This window comes from Geotrypetes seraphini, chromosome 5 (genome assembly GCF_902459505.1).
Source record: "Geotrypetes seraphini chromosome 5, aGeoSer1.1, whole genome shotgun sequence".
Taxonomy (NCBI): domain Eukaryota; kingdom Metazoa; phylum Chordata; class Amphibia; order Gymnophiona; family Dermophiidae; genus Geotrypetes; species Geotrypetes seraphini.
The window spans coordinates 138,337,376-138,357,659 of NC_047088.1; the positions used below are offsets into that span (position 1 = coordinate 138,337,376).

The 20,284-nt window shown below is 39.8% G+C and overlaps 1 protein-coding gene across 3 annotated transcripts in view; it reads right to left on the bottom strand.

Moving 5' to 3' along the window:
* Positions 1-20,284, bottom strand: part of PTH2R (parathyroid hormone 2 receptor) — a 335,103-nt gene that overhangs the window by 251,440 nt on the left and 63,379 nt on the right. For all 3 annotated transcript variants that reach the window (XM_033944289.1, XM_033944291.1, XM_033944292.1), the window contains exon 2: positions 11,153-11,255. In XM_033944289.1, coding sequence (XP_033800180.1) covers positions 11,153-11,255 — 103 coding nt within the window. The remainder of the gene's footprint in view (positions 1-11,152; positions 11,256-20,284) is intronic.

The window sequence follows — 20,284 nt, forward strand, 5'->3', positions numbered from 1 at the left end:
ACTTTCATCTTGGAAAAAGAAACTCCAACTCCAAAAAGAAAAAGACCTTGAACAATCTATCAAACTGTTAAAGTTAAGTCACATGTCTGTTCCTAGAAATAATTCCATAGTCTATCAACAAATTCTAAAACTTAAATACGAATATAACTCTATTCTCTCCTATAAAGCCAGGCAAGATCTGTTCTTACATGCCTCTGGCCACTATATGGGTGATAATGTCATGGAAAGTGTAGTTACTTACCTGTAACGTAGGTTCTCGAAACATTTAGCCAAATATCTTAAGACAAAATCAAAGAAACTTCATATTTCGTCCATCCAAAACTCCTCTGGATAAATTGTAACCATGAAAGATTTGATCTCTGCATAATTCGAACACTTCTATTTTAATCTTTACCAATCAGAACTCTCCTCGCCAGACTCAGCTAGTGACTCATTCCTTGATAAAATAGATCACCCTCAATTGACAGATTCCAGTAAAACTGAGCTAGACGTACCTATTTCCTCTTCAGAAATTGCAAAGGCAATTTCCTCCTTAGCTAATAACAAAACGCCTGGACCCTATGGGTTCACTAACAAATTTTTTAAACAATTTCATGCTCTCTTAGCCCCACATCTGCTCAACTACTACAACTTTCTACATCAAACTCCTGATAAACAATTTAATTTCGCTGATCCACTATCATAGTTTTCCCCAAACCAGACAGGGACCCCACCCTTGTTAAAAACTATAGACCTATATCCCTCTTGAATTTAGACTATAAGATTCTGGCCAAAATTCTGTCTCTAAGACTCAACAAAGTAATTTCTTTTCTTATACATAAAGATCAAATCGATTTTATTAAAAAACTGCTACATTGGAGATAATCTAAGACTTTTCCATCATATTAATGTGCATGTTAAATCTCTTCAGGATCCTGTGGTGGGTCTTGCCATTGACGCTGAAAAGGCATTTGATTGAGTTGAGTGGCCATTCCTGCTAAGGGTTCTTCAATGGTACAATTTTTGGATCATATTTCACCAACTTGATCAAAACGTTATACTGGCAACCCTTCTCATGTATCCTGATTAACAACTCCCTCTCTAATAAATTTTTCCTGCATAGAGGAACCCGACAAGTTTGTCCCCTTTCACCTTTGTTATTTAATTTAGCCCTCGAACCTCTTTCAGCTGCTATCTGTCAATGTACCACTGTCCAAGGCATCATGTCCACTTCTAGACAAATCAAACTTGTCGCATATGCTGATGACATCCTCCTCTTCATTCGAGACCCTCACACTCTCTACCTGCTCTTATAGCCATAGTCACTGAGTATTCCCTGCTCTCGGGCTCCCTAGTTAATTGAGAAAAATCTTCCCCTTAAATGATCACCTAACCCTTTCTGAATTATCTCACTTCCTATTCAAATGGTCTAATGAAGCTATTAAATATTTGGGTATATTAATTCATAAAGACCCCTCCCTTGTCATGGATCTTAATGTAGCTAAGATTAAAAAATTGATAACACAAATAACCTCTAACTGGTCTCCTCTCTTCCTATCATGGTGGGATAGAATTGCCTCCATTAAGATGACCCCCCAAATTACTTATATTTTATCAATTCTTCTATCTCAATACAAGAAATCACTATTCCAATGGATTAACAACAAACTTTCTGGGTTTATTTGGAACAACAAAAAACCTTTCATAGCTCTTACAAAATTGATGGCTTCTAAAACTCGTGGGGGTATGAACCTCCCTGATTTTCACTTGTATCATATTGCTTCTCTCACTAAATATGGTGCTCACTGGTTCCAAAAGACTCTCTCATATGATTCTCCCTCGTGGCTTGAGATGGAACACTACATATGCTCTCCATACTCTATTTTTATCCTATGCACGATGAATATATCTAAACAAATGAGGGAGTACACATTACTGAGTGCAACACAGCTAGCTTTACGAAGTCTGGATGTAGTTGCTGATATTTCTGTATATAATAGACCTGATATGTCGATCTGGAATAACTCCAAACTTAAATGTAATGGCAAACCTTTTTCTTGGATAAAGTGGCAAAAGGCTGGTCTCTGGTCAGTGGATCAATTGAGAACATTTGACTCGATCATATCTTTCTCCTCATTATGTATTCATTATCCATTACTACATCAATGCCACTCTCAATGGCTTCTTCTGATCTCTGCAATATCTAAGGTTTCACTCCATTTTGATGATAAAGCTTCCCTCAACACCGTTCAACACTGTTGCAAGTTTGTTCGATCTGGTAGAAAAGCTATTTCTACCTTCTACCATATTCTACGGGATCATCACTACACCTTTTCTCCTCAATCTATGAAACATTGGGAGAGTATGTTATCTACACCTCTACAAGATATCGACTGGGAACTGTTATGGTTAGTGATGTCCTTTGATGTCATCGAGAGTCTCCCAGTCTATTTTCTATGTTATGTGGCATGCTGTCTGGACTCCGTTCCGTATGTGGAAGGCCAAACTCAAACCAGATCCAAAATGTTGGCATTGCCTTGAAGCTGATGGCACACTTGATCATATGTTGTTCCACTGCAAAGCTAGCCATTCCTTCTGGTCCCGCATTTGGACTACCGTCTAAGCTGTCACCTCATGCACCTCTGAACTAACTTTTGACGTGATCATTATTCGATCCCAACACCCATGTTTTGCCAACTCGGACTACCCTTCAAGACTGATTGATGCAATGATTGTAACGGCTCTTATGCATATTCTAAAGAATTGGAAGTCAGCCTCCTTACTGGATTACACTTTCTGGTGGAATTTGCTATGCCTTTATAATAAACTAGTGTTTAAGCCCGTTACATTAACGGGTGCTAGAATATATGCCTGTCTGTCTTTCTTTATGTCTCTCTCCCTGCTCCTGTCTCTTTCTTCCTTTCTTTCTGCCTCTCTCCCTCCTGCTATTTTTCTCTCTCTCCCTGGAACCCTTTGTCTGTCTGTCTGTCTTTCTTTCTGTCTGCCTCTCTGGTCCCCTGTCTGTCTTTATTTCTGTCTGTCTCTCTCCCTGGCCTCCTTTGTCTGTCTGTATTTCTTTCTGTCTCCCCCCCTCCCCCCACTTTCCTTTGCAGAAGCAGCAGCGGTATTTCCCTTCCCCTCCAGGTCCCTGTGAAGTAGTAGCAGCATTTTCCCCCACCACCCATTCCCTTCTTTCCCACCCCCCCCCCCACTTTCCTTTGCAGAAGCAGCAGTGATATTTCCCTTCCCCTCCAGGTCCCTGTGAAGCAATTCCCTTCTCTTACCTGAGCTGTCCTGCTCCGTTCGGCCCCTCCCTGCGATCTGGCCTGCTCCGTTCAGCACCTCCCCCTTCCCTTCCCGCGGGCTGGCCTGCTGCGGCCGAAGGTTTTTGTTTTAAGCTTTAAAAGTGCCGGCGGCGGCTCCTCTCATGCTGCTGATCCTCCTGTAAAGAGCAGCCTGCGATGGTGGCCGGCTTTAGCGAACCTCGCAGGCCGCTCTCCAGCCTCGGTAGCACGTTCCCTCTGACGCACGGGATTGCGTCAGAGGGAACGTTCTACCGGAGGATCAGCAGCAGCACCGGCGGCGGCGAGTGAGGGCCAAGGTGTGTTCCCTGCCGAGGACGCGGGCAGGGAGAGAGCTTGCCTGGCTTCCAGGGTGAGTGAGGGCGGGAGGAGGAGAGTGGCCAGAATGTTCCCTGCCGCTGGGTTGGCTGCCACGGATCACACACCACGGTGGCAGGCAACACGAAATCCTAAGTGCGCATGCGCGCTTAGTCTTTTATTATATAGGATATGAATCCTATGCCTATGAAAAATGCTGTATTTCTAGACTGTCTCTACATACCTTTCATCCTCCTTCTCCTTGAAAATTCTTGGATCGTTTTATACAATCTGGTTAGTTGACCGTTCCTGCCATCTGATGTATTTTTCTTTTTGGACCCTTCTTCTTTCTTTTCTCTTTTCCTCTCTTTTCTTTCTTTCCTCCCATCACATCCTCTATCTAACTTTCTCTTTTAAGACTTCGTTTAAAATTGCTTGGTTTCTAGGAGCTAAGGGGCTCATAATCAAAAGAGAAAAACGTCCAAAAATTGGCCTAAGTCGGCACTTGGATGAACATTTCTCAAAAACGTCCAAGTGCTGATAATAAAACCGGGTTTTGGATGTTTTTCTAAACGACCTAGGCCTTCATAGTGCCGCTCAACATCCAAAGCTAAACGGGGCGTTACGGTTGGTGTGTCGAGGGCGGGAGTTGGGCGGGACGTGGGCCGGCTTAGTCGTACAGCATGTATAACCGATACACCAGACGATTGATGGAACTTGGATATTGTGACTTAGACCATCTAAAACATGGTCTAAGTCACAAAAAAACCCTAAACTCATCAGATAAGCACTGAAAACACATATATTAGACCCCCCACACACTACCCCAGTGATCACCAACTGCCTCCACCCCCATAAAAATTTTATTCACAACTTTAAATGTCAGCCTCCAGATCATCATCACCTGGCCGTCTGGCATAGGAAAGCCTAGTCGTCCAACACAGAGGCAGCTTAAGTCGTCTTAGGGGTGGGTTAGGGACTCATAGAGAGGAGGACCTATGCCCATAAGCCCCTGTAATCACTGCATTGATACTGAAATATGTGCACTCCCCTATACACCCCCAAAACCCTTTTCTACTGGCATATAAATAGCTCCTGCAGCCATAAGGGCTATTGGGGTAGTAGATAAGTGGGTCTAGGGGATTCTGGAGGTGGTTTGGGGGGCTTACCATGACCTATAAGGGAGCTGTAGGGAGGAGAAGCCATGGCACCCTTTTTGTGAAGTTCACAGCAATGCCCTGTAAGGTACCCCACTATTTAGGTGGCATGTCTGGGTGTGTAGTCCATCACTTTGCAGACCCTTCCCACGTCCAACAGGGCTTGTTCTAGGCGTTTTGGACTTGGACGGAAATGTGGTATAAAGATAGACGATTTAGTGGCTTGGACGATGAGATCGGCAGGACGTATAATTAGACAATTTTCGAAAGTCAAAAAACATTGGATGTCTCTTTCGAAAATGTGTCTTAGGCTCTGTTTAACTTTGGACGACATGCGAGTTGGTCGTAAACGGACTTAGACGTCCCTTTCGATTATGCCCCTCTAATTGTACGATGGAATGTAACTGTTTTTCTTAGCCACCTTTTAGTGGTATGTATTTTCACTGTATTTGAGAGTTTTGACCTTTTTTATCATCCCCAAAATTTCAATAAAAATTTTGAACTAAAAAAAAGAAAGATATAATGACCTCCTGGGACTTTTAATGTGAAATTCACTACAGTACTTCTTAGAAGAGCCTCTCTGCTATGCTCAGTTGTCTGAACAGTTTGCTAAGAATGTGAACATATTTGTATTCGAGAACAGCCAAAAAAGATAGATGTACTAAGGACAAAAATGTTTCCAAAAAAAAAAAAAAAGATAGACATCTTGTTTTGAGAATGGACATTTTCTCTATTGGATTTCTGGATGGTTTCCCCAAAACATCCAAACTCAAGCTAAGACATCTAATCGAAAATGCTCCTCCACGTATATTTAGTTTATTCAGTAAGTCTTTTTTAGTTGTTGTTTCAAAACTGTTTATTGTTGAGAACGTGACCAGTTAACAGCAGTACAAATACAAAAAAACACATGAATAAACACAGTGAGGGGCATAATAAAAAAAACCCATCTAAGTCTCCTTTTGGCCTAAGGCCTTAAATGTTGAAAGTAAAAGCAGGGAAAATGTCCATTATAAAAAAAAAATGTCCAAAAGGAGGTTTTTTTTTATATTGGCCTGCCTCTACGTTCAGCTGTTTAAACGCCCAGATCACCACTATGTCTACACTAACACCATATAATCAACCTAAAAAAAGCCTAACTCCCAAACGCCCAAAACAAGAGCTTTTAGGCGAAGGAGGAGCCAGTCCATCTCCTAAAAGCTAGATTCTGTAACCGGTTTCTGTCAAAAACAACACCGGTTACAGAATCCCGCTCCTACAACGATCCGGGCTGGAGAAAGCCCAAGCCCTCTTGCCCCACAGGTGGGGCCTGAGGCACCTGGGCCAATCGGAATAGGCCCAGTAGCCTTAGGCCCCTCCTGGGGGTTCAGGGGGTGGTGGTAGTGGGGGGGTTGCTTCGAGGGCAGGAGGGCCTGGGATCACTCCTGCCCATATTTTAGAGGGGGAGGGGGGGTAGGGGTTTTCAGCAGGGCAGGAGGGCTTGGGCTCCCCCCTGCCCTGATCATGTCAGGGGTTTAGGGGTGCCACGGGGCAGGAGGGCTTGGGCTCCCTCCTGCCCCGATTGTGTCGCGGGTTCGGGGGTGCCACAGGGCAAGAAGGCTTGGGCTCTCTCCTTGCCCGATCAGATCGAGTGTACGGGTGGATCTCTGCAGGAGAGATGGGTCATCTCTCCTGCCGCTTTAGCGATCCCAAGTGCCGCGTTTGGCGGCACTTGGTGGTATCGCTATTGTGGCAGGGGAGATGAGGCATCTCTCCTGCCCTGATGGTTGTGGTGGGGGTAGGTAGGTTGCTTGGCCACTGAGCTGATTGTGCCAGCCGTTATCAGCTCAGCGGCCCCTTTTTTGGCACTTATACCTGTTTTGACTTGATCTAAGTCAAAATGTATAAGTGACGACTAGGCAACCTGTCAAAAGTTTTGGTTATACCTGCTGTACGCCTAGGTGTAGGTCGGCCCACCGCCCGCCCTTTCCCCTCCTCTAAAACGCCTCTTTTCGCTCTATGCGTTTAGAGGCAGGGGAAAGGCCTAAGCTGGTTTTAGATACGTCTAAAACCAGCTTTGATTATGGGTACTTGGACAATCAGGCTTTTTGATCGTCCAAGTACCCATTTAGGCCACTTTTTAGACTTTTTTTAAAATTATTATTATGAGCCCCAGTATGTCTTTTTATATGAAATATGCTTTTCTTTTTTATTCTTTTAAAGTTTTACTTATGTTTCAATTATAATGTTTTATATGTCATTTTTAATATTTAAATATATGAAGCTCTTTGCAACAATTTGCAGTATTTATATAATGTTAATTTAATGCTAGGACCCCTGATGCAGGCACTTGAGTGTGGTTCCAGTGACATCATTATCTCTATGGCATTTCTGGGGGGTTTTCTGTTTCTATTAGAAAAAAATACACTGTACCACCGAGACTAAGAGACAGAAACGGCAAGTTTATAAGCTAGTGCCCATTTCTAGGAATCAAATACGCATGAAGGTTATAGAATACTAGTACATACATGTGTCATTGTGGTATTTATGTGGTTAAATCTAAGTGGTATTCAATAAAGTATGCACCACAGTTGATTAACATTGTACCTGTAAGGAAGAATGTATATAAAGATGCAGCTCGGGTATGCCATGGGTGTGTTGCCATGTGATGCACACAATTTATAGAATACTATCAGTTGCTTGTGTTGCATAGTGCACTAGGGGCCGGATTCTCAAAACGCGATAGTAAAATCCAGCACATCAATGTAGTGGCTGTATTGGGAACGATTTTTATTTTAAGGGTGATTCTCAGCATAATAGCATGTAAATTATATGCATACTATTTGTGCGGAAAATCGCCAGTAAACAGCAGGAGGAACTGTGCCTGGCGCTTGCTCAGAAGAGCAATTGCTAAGCACGTCTCCTCCCTTCTTTTAAAGCTTTTCTCTCTGCCCTGATCAACTGAGCCACAGGTCTCCCCAAATCCTGCATGCTCAGCTGATTGACCATCAGGAAGAGCAGCAAAAAGAAAAGTCCCCCCTCCCACTGACACCCCTCCTCGCCCATCACTGTCTGGACCCCTCCCCAACACCATGTACAAGATTGGCAGGAGGGATATCTACTCCATTCTGCTGCCGCCACCGGGGTATGCCTCCATATGCTGCTGCTGCCACTGCCAGTATCCCCACTCCCCTTGACAACCTGCCACTCCCCCCATATATTTAAATTGAAATATGGCAAGCGGGATGCCTACTCCCTCCCACTCCCGCTGCCAGGGTCCCCTGCCCTCCCAGCCCCCCAACAATCTAATCTAATTTAAATCTTGGATTTATATACCATGTCATCTCCCCAAAAGGAGCTTGACTCAGTTCACATAAAAATTGATAATCAAAGTGAAAGTAGTTAGATTAGAGAGAAAATAACTTATTAATGAAGACCCTCATCCAACATCCTAGAGAGAAGATAACTAATTTTGCTTGAAATAACAGTGTTTTCATAGATTTATGAAAAATCTGGAAGGAGAGAAAAGATCTAACACAAGAGGGAATCCCATTCCAAATCATTGTAAAAGTATATGATAAAGATCGAGTAATATTACCAATGGATTTTATTCCTTTTAAAGATGGAAAGGACAATTTAAATTTCTTTGAGTTTCTTGAATCAGAAGATCTCTGATTTCTGCTATTCAATCAGCTCTTATAGATTCAAAGACTGAAAAATTTAGAGCTGATCAGAAATTACAAAAAATAAAAAACTTTAAACAGGATGAAAGGGATTACTCAGAAAGATATGTCTCTAATTGGATGAAACCTATTGTTACAGGATCTGAAGATGCCTCTAGTAAACAAGTTGTTAGATTCCATCTATCTTCGGATTCATCCTCTAGTAGTGATGTAAATAGGAAATTTTTAGGACGAGACCAACCGTGACAAGGAGGACAGTCTCAAACCAGTCATCCGAACACCAGGTCTCAAACATAAAACAAGATGTGGTTATTAACATTTCACAATATTCTTTGACCCAGATGGAAAGCCAGGTACTTGCAAAAGGCCTTACATTTGTAGCAGAAGAACGGACTGATTTTTTTTCAACTTAGAGTTAAAGTTGAACAATTTTTTTAGAAAACTACAACTTAAATTATTCTTCTTTAGTCAACGAGAAGAATATAAAGAAGATTGTTCAATAGTGAGGAATAAGTCCAACTGGACACCTCTGGGTCCTTTTGATCTGGCACTGATTACATATAAAAAATTGGTTCTTCAGGAATTTGAGAAACTAGAAAAGAAACATTTATCCACTTGTTGGAATCTGACTAAAGAAGAGAATGAGGCTTTGAAACATTTAAGCAGTTTGGACAATATTATTATTAGAAACGCCAACAAAGGCGTTCCTAGACAAAACACAATATACTGATGAAATTTTGCAACAACTGTCAGTGACAACAGTATATTGTCTTCTCCAGGAAGATCCAACAAAGGCTTTCCTAGACAAAGCACAATATGCTGATGAAATTTTGCAACATCTGTCAGTGACAATAGTATATTGTCTTCTCCAGAAAGATCCAACAGATGAGATCAGGAATCTGATTAAAGATATTGCTTCAATAGCAGTCCTGAGAGTGGTATTCTGGCAATAAAGTGTGTGAACACAAGGCAAACCCTCAAATCTCTAACATATATGAAATTTTGTATAAAATGGGATATCCTCAGTGTGAGGGGTCAGTGAGGGGAGGAGAACCTCCAGCGCTTAGTACAACAAGGCAAAGGCAGAAAGCCCCTACCCGTACACCATCATTGGATATCTCACGTGTGCCTCAACAGAAATTGTGAAAAATAGTGTAATAAATAATTACAATAATCACACAAGTGAATTAAAGCCAAGATACCACTCTAAGAACCCCCCAGCCAACTCCCAAAAATCAACTCAGGCTTAGCTTGGATTAAGTGTAGGCAATTTCCTCAAATAAACAGGAAAATCCAGGGAATAACCGCATTCAGAAGATTCCCTTATAGCAGGGTTCAACCAAGCCTGTCTCGGTGACAAAGCATCCCTTCATCAGGAACCCATTAGAATTGAAGAGCTGTAATCATCAAGAACCATACAGATGAAAAATCCAAGCTGGCTGGAAGGAGGGTGGAGCTAACGGAGCGAAGCGCATACTGCGCTTAAAAGCTGAATAGTCTGAGGACGATCGCATCGGAGGGGGAGATTTAACAATACAGTTTATAGTTGATTTTAACACTCCCAAACTCTAGACCCATAGAGGAACCCCCCTCTTTAACCATCAGATCAGAGAAGCCCATTCTAATTCCAAATTTAAACCCTTGGGGATGACTGTGTTTAAACGTTATATACATTTCTGTTCCTTAAAGTTTAATTTCTCCTCCCAATCACCTCCCTCATTCTCTATCTCAAGCATGTCAATAACTCTCCATTTAATTTCCTCAACTGTATGTGAACTTTGAGCCCAGTGCTGAACCAGCAGGGCTTGGAGGTTTCCTGTTATAATACTTGACTTATGTTCGTTTAAACGAATTTGAATTGGTCTTTTCATGCGACCCACATATATTAGATCACAAGGGCAACTTATAATGTAAATTACTCTACTAGACTTACAGATGGTGTTCCCACAGGCTGTCAGTGTGCGTTTAGTTTGAGGATCTTGCCACGTATGTCCTTCTATCGTGTGCCCACACCATTGACAATGCCCACATTTCATGTGGGTCCCCTCTGTGTCCCTATCTCTTATATGGGTCTAGAGTTTGGGAGTGTTAAAATCAACTATAAACTGTATTGTTAAATCTTCCCCTCCAATGCGATCGTCCTCAGACGTGATGACATCAGAGGTTGCATCGCACGAAGGGAGGCTACTTAAATCGGGTCTGAAAAAGCGGCAGCTATGTAAACACAAACCGTGGTCAAAATGGACAGTGTGTAGTTGAATAAAGGTAAAGAAAATTTATTACTCTGTTAATAGAGAGGGAAGGAACTCAGAGTTAATGGAGGATAGTTGTGGTGAGGATTTAAGGAAGACGTTAAGCAGATATTAATGGTTGTTATTGTATGATTGCAGGGAGTTACAGCCTTGACAAAACCGTTTGGTGAAACCGTTGGCTAAGATACCCTTCAACGGATGACCACAATAAGATAAGTCACTAGTCACTTTAAAAGAACCACAAGTAGAATAATTTATTTATGTTACACAGTAAAGAGAGCTATGCTTTTATAAATTGCCCCGATGAGGAGACAGCACTTAAATCCTAAGACAATGAATGGAATGAGTCTCAGGTGGTGTTTCTGAGGGTCTTTAAAAGCAGTGCATATTACCCTTAAGATATGTGAAAGATAATAGTAGGTGGAACAAGAAAAGGACTTGATCCATTGTTTAAAAAAGCATATATGGTTAACATACACCAAGGATTAACTGCTGTGATGCTTTACCTTCTTCCTTCTGATGGGCTGTGATATTCAGTTCACACTGGTCTTTAGCTTCTAGAAGTAGTAAAATCTGTTCATCTTTGGTGACAGTGTTATCAGAATAAACCTAATTAAGAAAAGCAATGAAAATGTAAATACAAGATATAAGAATTATACATCTACCAGAGTTGACAGAAACAATAACAGACTTCCCATAGAAGAATGAACATAAAACTTTCCATATAATCTCTGAGAAACAAAATAAATGGCAGCAATATATGTGGTATTATCCTGTTGCCACATGTAAATGGTAGTATCCCACGTAACCTATATTCTGTAATTACATCAGGAGCTTTCACATGTAATTGTCAGGAGCTTTCACAGGAGAGGACTATGGGTTGGGTATAGGTGGGGCTTACTTTACATGTAGAATTTACAGACATGCATAACTACCACATTTAGGTGCACCCATGTATGTCTGCTACAAACCTAGTATGTTCACGCCTAAATTTATGTGCACCAATGACAAATCACACTAGTATTTTTTAAGATCTCTGATGTGAAACTATTCTTATGGAATAAGCTCACCGCCTGTAAAAATATGGCCCCTATATTGCATTGCCCTGTTATAGAATTGTCTCCAACATATTACTTTTAAGTAACCTACATTATAAAAGGGCATTTCCTCTGTTGGGTTTAGATTGGTATAGTAAGGTATATGAAAGAATGGAAACTTTAAATCTGCAAACTTTTTTTTTTCTTTTTTTTTTTTTTAAATACTTTATTCATTTCATATCTCAAATCAAGTACAATCAATACAAATATCAATTTCACTTTCAAATACACTTGACATCTTATAAATAACCCTTATAAAATATAATAATATCCCCCTTCCTTATATAATAAATATATAATAAATATATATGAAAAATATATCCTTCTATTATAATCAAAAAATACCCACCCCCTCCCCCCCTTATTTTCTTAAACTTTTTAATTCATGGAAGAATAATTTTTAATCTTTCCCAATAATCCATCAATGGCCTCCACACATCCTTAAATTTGTTATAATTCCCTTTTTGAACAGCTAATGCCCTTTCCATTTTATATATATGACAAACAGAATTCCATCAATAACAATAATTAAGACCATTCCAATTTTTCCAATTGTAAGTAATCTGTTGAATGGCAATCCCAGTTAAAATTAACAATAGTTTGTTATTATTAGATGATATTTGTTTTTTCGCTCTCATTTCTACACCAAATAAAACTGTGTTATAAGATAATGCCACATGATTTTCTAACAGGGAATTAATTTGATTCCATATTGATTTCCAAAATTCAAATATATAAGGACAATAGAACAACAAATGATCTAAAGTCCCCGCTTCAAGATTACAATGCCAGCATCTATCAGAGTTAGAGCCATCTAATTTTTTTAAACGAACAGGGGTCCAGAAAGCTCTATGCAACAAGAAAAACCAAGTTTGCCTCATAGATGCAGACATTGTACATCTCATCCTCCAAGACCAAATACGTGGCCATTGAAATGCTGTAATTTCATGCTTAATCTCAATGCTCCAAATGTCTCTAAGATCATTTCTTGTTTTTTTTTTTTCAATAATCCAGATATTAATTTGTACCACTGCGCAGTCTGGTGTCCCAGAAAGTCTGCCTGAAAACATAGGAATTCTAAACTATATTGATTATTAAGATTTCTCCATTCAGGGAACCCCGCCTGAATGGCCTGCTTCAGTTGTAACCATTTATAACTCTGTGATTTATTCAAGCCAAATTTTTGTTGCAACTGTGAAAACTTAAGCAGTTTACCATTAGAAATTACATCATCAAGACTACGTATTCCTCCTATTATCCATTGCTTCCAGATAAGCTTAAATCCGCCAATTTGAATCTTGGAGTTAAGCCATATTGTTTGATTAGTCGATTTATGAATTGGATTAGAAGTTAAATTATCTATCAAATTTAAAGTTTTCCAGGTGTCCATTAATATTTTATTTTCTACACACTCTATACAAGGAGCTGAGTCCTTACGAGTGTAATGTAATGTAATGTAATGTAATTTATTTCTTATATACCGCTACATCCGTTAGGTTCTAAGCGGTTTACAGAAAATATACATTAAGATTAGAAATAAGAAAGGTACTTGAAAAATTCCCTTACTGTCCCGAAGGCTCACAATCTAACTAAAGTACCTGGAGGGTAATAGAGAAGTGAAAAGTAGAGTTAGAAGAAAAATAAAAATAAAATAAACATTTTAACAAGACAGCATTGATCTAAATACTTTGGAAGGTAGAAGAGAGGAGAGAAAGGAATAGAAGCAGAAGGGGGAGATACCTCGACCCAAGGAGCTGAATCTTTGTTGGTGTCTCGATGTCGATCTCCAACTTCCAGCCCTCCTTCCTCACATAAGGCATTGCCCTTTTCGAGGCATAAGGGCAAGGACTCTTCGACATTCATCTTCCAAGCTGGATCTGACTCAATCACAGGACCATAATTTGAGACACAGTTCTCCACATCAGCTGTTGAGGTACCCATCAAGGTTCCGGTTGTCTTCTCATGACCGATCTCGATTATCCAGGCATAAAGACTAGGCATTTTAGTACTAATAATATGACACAGCCTTATAGGAGACATTAGTTGCCATTCCAATCTTAACCATACATACCTTGGCACATAATATAGGATTGATGATATCTATAGAAATTTGGAAAATTTACCCTTCCCTCCACAATTGATTTCTGTAAAGTCACTAAGGCAACTCTAGCTATTTTACCTTGCCAAATACATTTTGTAAGAGTACTATTTATTTTTTTGTAAAAAGACCCCTGAAAGAACACTGGTATCATTCCCATTTGGTAACAAACCACAGGTGAAATCTTCATTTTAACTGTTTGAACTCTTCCCCACCATGAAATATGTAAGGGATTCCATTGCTCACATAATTCTTTAACCTTCTGTAATATATGTTTTTCATTTATTTTTATTGTCTCTTCTAACGTATTTTTAATCCAAATACCTAAATACTTTATTCCATCATCTTTCCAGACAAATATAAATGTATCAAATAATCCTTTTGTACAATAAACATTTAGTGGAAGGACTTCTGATTTACTCCAATTGATTTTATAACCTGAAAATTTTCCAAATTTATTGATCAAATTGAGTAAATTTTGAATCATTGTTTCAGGATTCCTGAAATAAAGCAAAATGTCATCTGCATAAGCAGAGACCTTATATTCCTGATCTCTACGAGGAATACCCTGAATCTCCTTTGATTGCTGAATTGCTAATAATAAGGGTTCTAATACTATATCAAAAAGCAAAGGAGATAATGGACAACCTTGTCTAACCCCCCTCTGCAAATTAAAACTCTCTGACAAATTATTATTAATATATAATCTTGCAACAGGGGAGCTATACGTTTGAATCATTTGTATGAATCCTGATCCAATTCCAAACCAGTCCATTGCTTGATACATAAAGAACCATTCTACTCAATCAAAAGCTTTTTCAGCATCTAACGAAACACAGAAGGCTGAATCCTTAATATCTTTGGATAAATTTAACATATGTAAGGCCAATCTAGTGTTGTTAGAAGAATGTCTATGAGCCACAAATCCAATCTGATGCATTCCAATGAAGTAGGGAAGTGCCTTAGCCAAACGCAAAGCTAATGTTTTAGCCAAAATTTTCACATCTACATTTATTAAAGAAATAGGTCTGTAGTTTGAAACCAATGTGGGATCTTTATTTGGCTTTGGCAAAACTATAGTAACTGATTCTGCCATAGTTCCTTTTATATTTCCATTATTTAATTGTATTTTAAATAAATTTAATAGATAAGGTAAAATGGTAATTTGAAAAGATTTGTAGAACTCTACTGTGAAACCATCGCCACCTGGAGCGGATCCAACTCTAAGGGACCCCAATGCTGTTTGTAATTCTTTTAATGATATAGGCTTCTCCAAGCTTTCTTTTATATGATCAGGAATTTTTGGTCCTTTAATTAATTCTAAAAATTCTAATCCATCTTTTTCCTTGTCTGGATAAGGCTCAGAAATTGTTTTATAATTACATCCATTTGAGAAGATGTATTCCCATTTTCATCTTTTACTATCCCTATTTTTGCTTTTCGTTTTTTTTACTTTTAAATAGTTTGCCAATAATCTTCTCGCCTTATTCGAATTTCCATAATACATTGTTTGTTGAGAGAATAAGTCTTTTCTTACCATTTTAGAAGAAATCTCATTATATTTTCCTTTAATTTTTAATAACTCTTGTAAAGTAGAACTATCCCAATTACTAATTAAGTTTGATTCTAATCTCTTTATTTCTTGATCCAAATTAGAAAATTGTTTTTTAATTTGTTTTTTAATAAATGTTGAAAAAGAAATAATATGTCCTCTTATGGTAGCTTTGAGTGCATCCCAAATTGTTTCTATAGAGACATCTTCAGTATTATTAAATTGAAAGTATTCATTAATTTTTGACTGAATTCTCTCAACAACATTTGGATCTGCAAGCAATGTATTATCAAATCTCCATATTGATTTATTATATATTTGATCAATTAAACTTATTTTGATCCAGACCCCTCCATGATCAGATAGAATGATTGGATCAATTGAAGCTTGCGTTACTTGTTGAATTAAGGAATCTGAAACAAATACATAATCTATTCTAGAAAAAGATTTACGTACTTGTGAACAAAAAGAAAATTCCCGATCATTAAAATAAAATATTCACCATATATCATGTAAAACACAATTTTGTACCAAATTATCTAACCCTAATGACTTCATATATCTACTAGGTTTCTTATCCAAAATCGGATCTATAACAGCATTGAAATCCCCAGCCACAACTAAATTAGAAGCAGCCAGTGGTAATAATAATTATTGAAGATTTTTAAAGAATTCAATTTGATTCAAATTAGGTGCATATACATTAAACAGTGCCAAGGTGGTATTTCCCATTATCATGTTCACATGAACCCATCTTCCTGATGGGTCTGCATTTTCCATTTTAAATGAGGCATTACACTTTTTGTGAATTAGAATTGCTGCACCAGCTTTTTTCCCTATAGCTGGCGCAAAAAAAACAATGCTTTATCCAATCACATTTTCAATAGATTCAATAGCAGATAAGTGAGTTTCTTGGATAAAATAAATGTCAAAATTCTGTTTTTTTAGGAAAAGAAGTGTTTTTTTTTTCTTTTTATAGGATGGTTTAGGCCATTTACATTAAGTGAATATATTTTAACCTCCATTTAGAAAATGATTACTAAATTCATACAACTGAACCAATAATCTATTATATTGTAATCCTTTCATTAACATTCCTTTCTTCCCATTATTTCCTCTTCCCTTAATTTAGTATTCAATTTCTGACTTAATAAATCCCCATAACCCAACCAGTGTTCCCTCTAAGGTGAGCGCATGAGCGATCACTCACTATTTTCAGTGACGTCGCTCATGCTTCTTCTGGTGTCGCTCACTCGGGCGGAGGTGAGAGGAAGCGGCGGCGGTGGCGGTCTGCCCTGCTTGCCTAAGATGCAGCAGCGGCGGCTCCTTTCATGATCCCCGCAATCAGTGGCGTACTAAGTGGGGGGCGGTTCGCCCCTTGTTCTCATTGGTGTAACGCCGGCCCTGCAGCTCCGGACTTCCCCACACCTGCCCCCCTTCGGATCGCTATTATTTTAAATGTTATAGCGGCGGCGCTGTATCCATCAGTGGAGACGTCTAACCTCGGCCTGCCCCAGAACTCTTACTGCAACAGTGACTTCCTGTTCCTGCCTAGACGGGCGGCTGCTGCAGTAAGAGTTGTGGGGCAGGCCGAGGTTAGACGTATCCACTGATGGATACAGCCCTGTGGCTATAACATTTAAAATAATAGCGATCCGGGGGAGGGAGAAGGTGCGGGGAAGTCCGGAGCTGCAGGGCCGGCGTTAGAGGAAGTAAGAGTTGATGGTGCTGCAGGGTCCCACGGGGGGAGGGAGGAAGGAAGAAGAGGAACTGAAGCATAGCAATTTTGGGGGAGCAGGTGTGGGGAAGTCCAGAGCTGCAGGGGAGAGTGTTGCGGTACCCAGCTGGAGGGAGAAGGAAGATGAGGGAGGGAATGAAAGGAGATGCCAGGGCTTGGAGGGAAGGGGGAGATGTGAGAGCATGGAGGGGGAGGGAAAGATGGAAGAAAAGGAAAGGAGAGAGATGCCAGAGAATGAGGGAAGGGAAGATACCAGACTATGGGATGCGAAGGAAAGAAAGGAGAAGAGATAGATGCCAGAGCATAGGGGATGCGGTGGTGACAGAGAGAAAAAAATGGAGAGGTGGCAGAGCTGGCTGGCTTTGGGGGTGGGCAAAATCTGGAAGGCAGTGGGGGGACATAAGAAGGAGGCACTGGGGGCACAAAGGACATGGGAAGGAAGGAGGGAGGGAATAGAAAGGGACAATTGTTGGGCCTGAGTGCAGAAAGAAAGAAAGGATACACAGTCAATTAATAGATGTCCCCTTTTGATGAAAAAAATAAATGGTCACGTTACCACTGACTTACTTTCTCTTCAGCAGAGTCAGCATCCGCGCTGAGGTGCAGGAAGGTCCCACGATGACTCGTCTGCTGGCTGTGCTCTGGAAGAAGTAAGTTACGTCGGAGGGGCTGGACCCGGCAGACGCAGTCATTGCGGGACTTTGCCGCAACTCCCTGCGTCTGCCGGGTCCACCCCCTCCAACGTAACTTACTTCTTCCAGAGCAGAGCCAGCAGATGAGTCATCACGGGCCCTTCCAGCATGCGGCTGCTGAGTCTGCTCTAGAGCAAGTACATCAGAGTGGGGTGGATTGGCAGCAGGCAGCTGCAATCATCGCGGGACCTTGCTGCATGAAGGGAGAGAAAGGAGCAGGACTGCTGGAATGGAAGAGTGGTAGAGGGAAAGAAAGGGGGCAGGGTGGTATGGAAGAGTGGTGCTGATGGAATTGATGTACAGAGAAAGGGGAGAGACATAAGGGGGAAGGATATTGGAGGGAAAGAAAGGGGGAAGATGCTGATTGAAGAGGGGTGGATGGAGGGAGAAAGGGCAGACATTGGATGGTAGTGGGGAGCCTATGCTGGATGGAAGTGCAGATGGGAGAGATAAGGGAGCAAATGCCAGAAGGAAATGGGAGGAGAGAAAGAGGGGAGCAGATGCTGGATGATAAGTGGACAGAGAGAGGAGAAGGTACTAGATGGAAGGGTTGGAGAAAGAGGGTACATGATGGAAGGAGGGGATAAATAAAAGGAGGACACATGATGGGGAGAAAAGGATTGAGTTAGGGAAACACTGGAGGGGTGAGGGAAAGAGGTGGCAAGCTTTAGGTAGACAGTAAAAAAGGACATTGATGAGAGAGTAGTAAGAACATAATCTAGACAGATGCAGAAAGTAAATTGAAAAGGGAAAGGGATTGCAGAGGAGAGGTGTGGGAAAGGGAAGGAGAGGAGAGAGATGCCAGACCAATGGGGGTGAAAGGAGAGAGGGAAGGGGGAGGCATACAGTTTCTGGAAGGGGCATAGAAGGAGAGAAGATGCCATATAGGTGAAGAGAGACGGCAGACAGTGGATGGAAGGAAGATGAGGAAAGCAGAAACCACAGAAGACAAAGGTAGAAAAAAATTTATATTTATTTATTGCTTTAGGAGACATGTGTCACTGTTTCTGTGAAGCATTGTATGCAGAGTCCAGCTTCTTGCTGGTTCAATTTAACCTTTGTCTATGTATTTTTATTTTATCCCCCCTTTTACAAAACTGTGAAGCGTTTTTTAGCACCAGCCGTGGTGGTAGCAGCTCTGATGCTCAGAATTCTATGAGCATCAGAGCTGTTACCTCCGTAGCTAAAATCCACACTACAGTTTTGTAAAAGAGGGAGGGGTTAGTTTGTGATTACATATTCCATACTAGGCGAAGGTGTGTTCTGTGTTCTGTGTGTTCGAAAGACATAGTTTTCTGTTAGGATTGACGGTGTAGGATTGATCTGTGCTGATCTGGCTTGTTTAGTTTTACAATGGGTGTTTTGATGTACTGTTCACTGCAATATGTAAGATGCTGCCTTTTCCTAGGTACTCATGTGTGACGTGTGGCTTGTTACTAAAAATCATGTTTTTCGTACAGATGGGGGGGGTGCCAAAAAATGATGTGCCCCGGGTGTTACATATGCTAGGTATGCCACTGTATGTAAAGATACCAGAAAGCTGGCGAAGCAAAAACTTTAAGTAAATTGTTATTCTTCTAAGTTTTGAGTATTTAACCCTCCCACAATCTCATGGGCACTCGTTTCAAGTTTCAAGTTTATTGAGATTTTGATTTAAACGCAATATCAAATATTTTCAATGTGTATAACAAAAATAAATTTTGGGAAATAAATAGAACCATTTGAACAATAAACATACAAACATATCCATAGATGATTAAAAATACATAAGGAGTACAAGGATAAACTACATTTGTTTAAAAATGCGTCCTCCGTGCCTGCTCATAAATTTGTGGAATATGTAACTTGTCGCTCATGTATATTTTTTTTTGCACACACCTCATCAATCCTTAGAGGGAACATTGAACCCAACCCTATTCCCACCCACATTTCCATCCACTCAAATTTACAGAACAGGCAAGTTTCTAACTACCCTCCCCTGAAACTCTTAAAAATTCTTTTTTTTTTTTAAATAGAAATTAAATAAAATATATGATTATTTCCATTTCAAATTCATCAATAGTTGAAATACAAATGTAACTTAAGAATAGAATTATATCTGGATATATTAAACTCAATAATCTTAAAAATTATATATAAGTAGAATTCACCAATCAATCAATATAGCCTAATAAATTCATTAGAGATAATTCAAATAGCTGTTTTCTGAAACCCCTACATGACACAAAAGTTAATTCATATTCTACAATGGCATGAATAATTTCCATTTTCAGTAAGCATCAATCATAACAATAAATCTATAAGTAATAATGAAGAGAACTTCACCATCATTACAGTTTATGAGTATACTTCTTTAACAGACATTAATAATTTTTATTTTTTTTTCTTATTATTATTTAACAGAAACTTTCATATAATAAATCATGTATGATTAAATCCCAACAATAGACTATCCATTTTT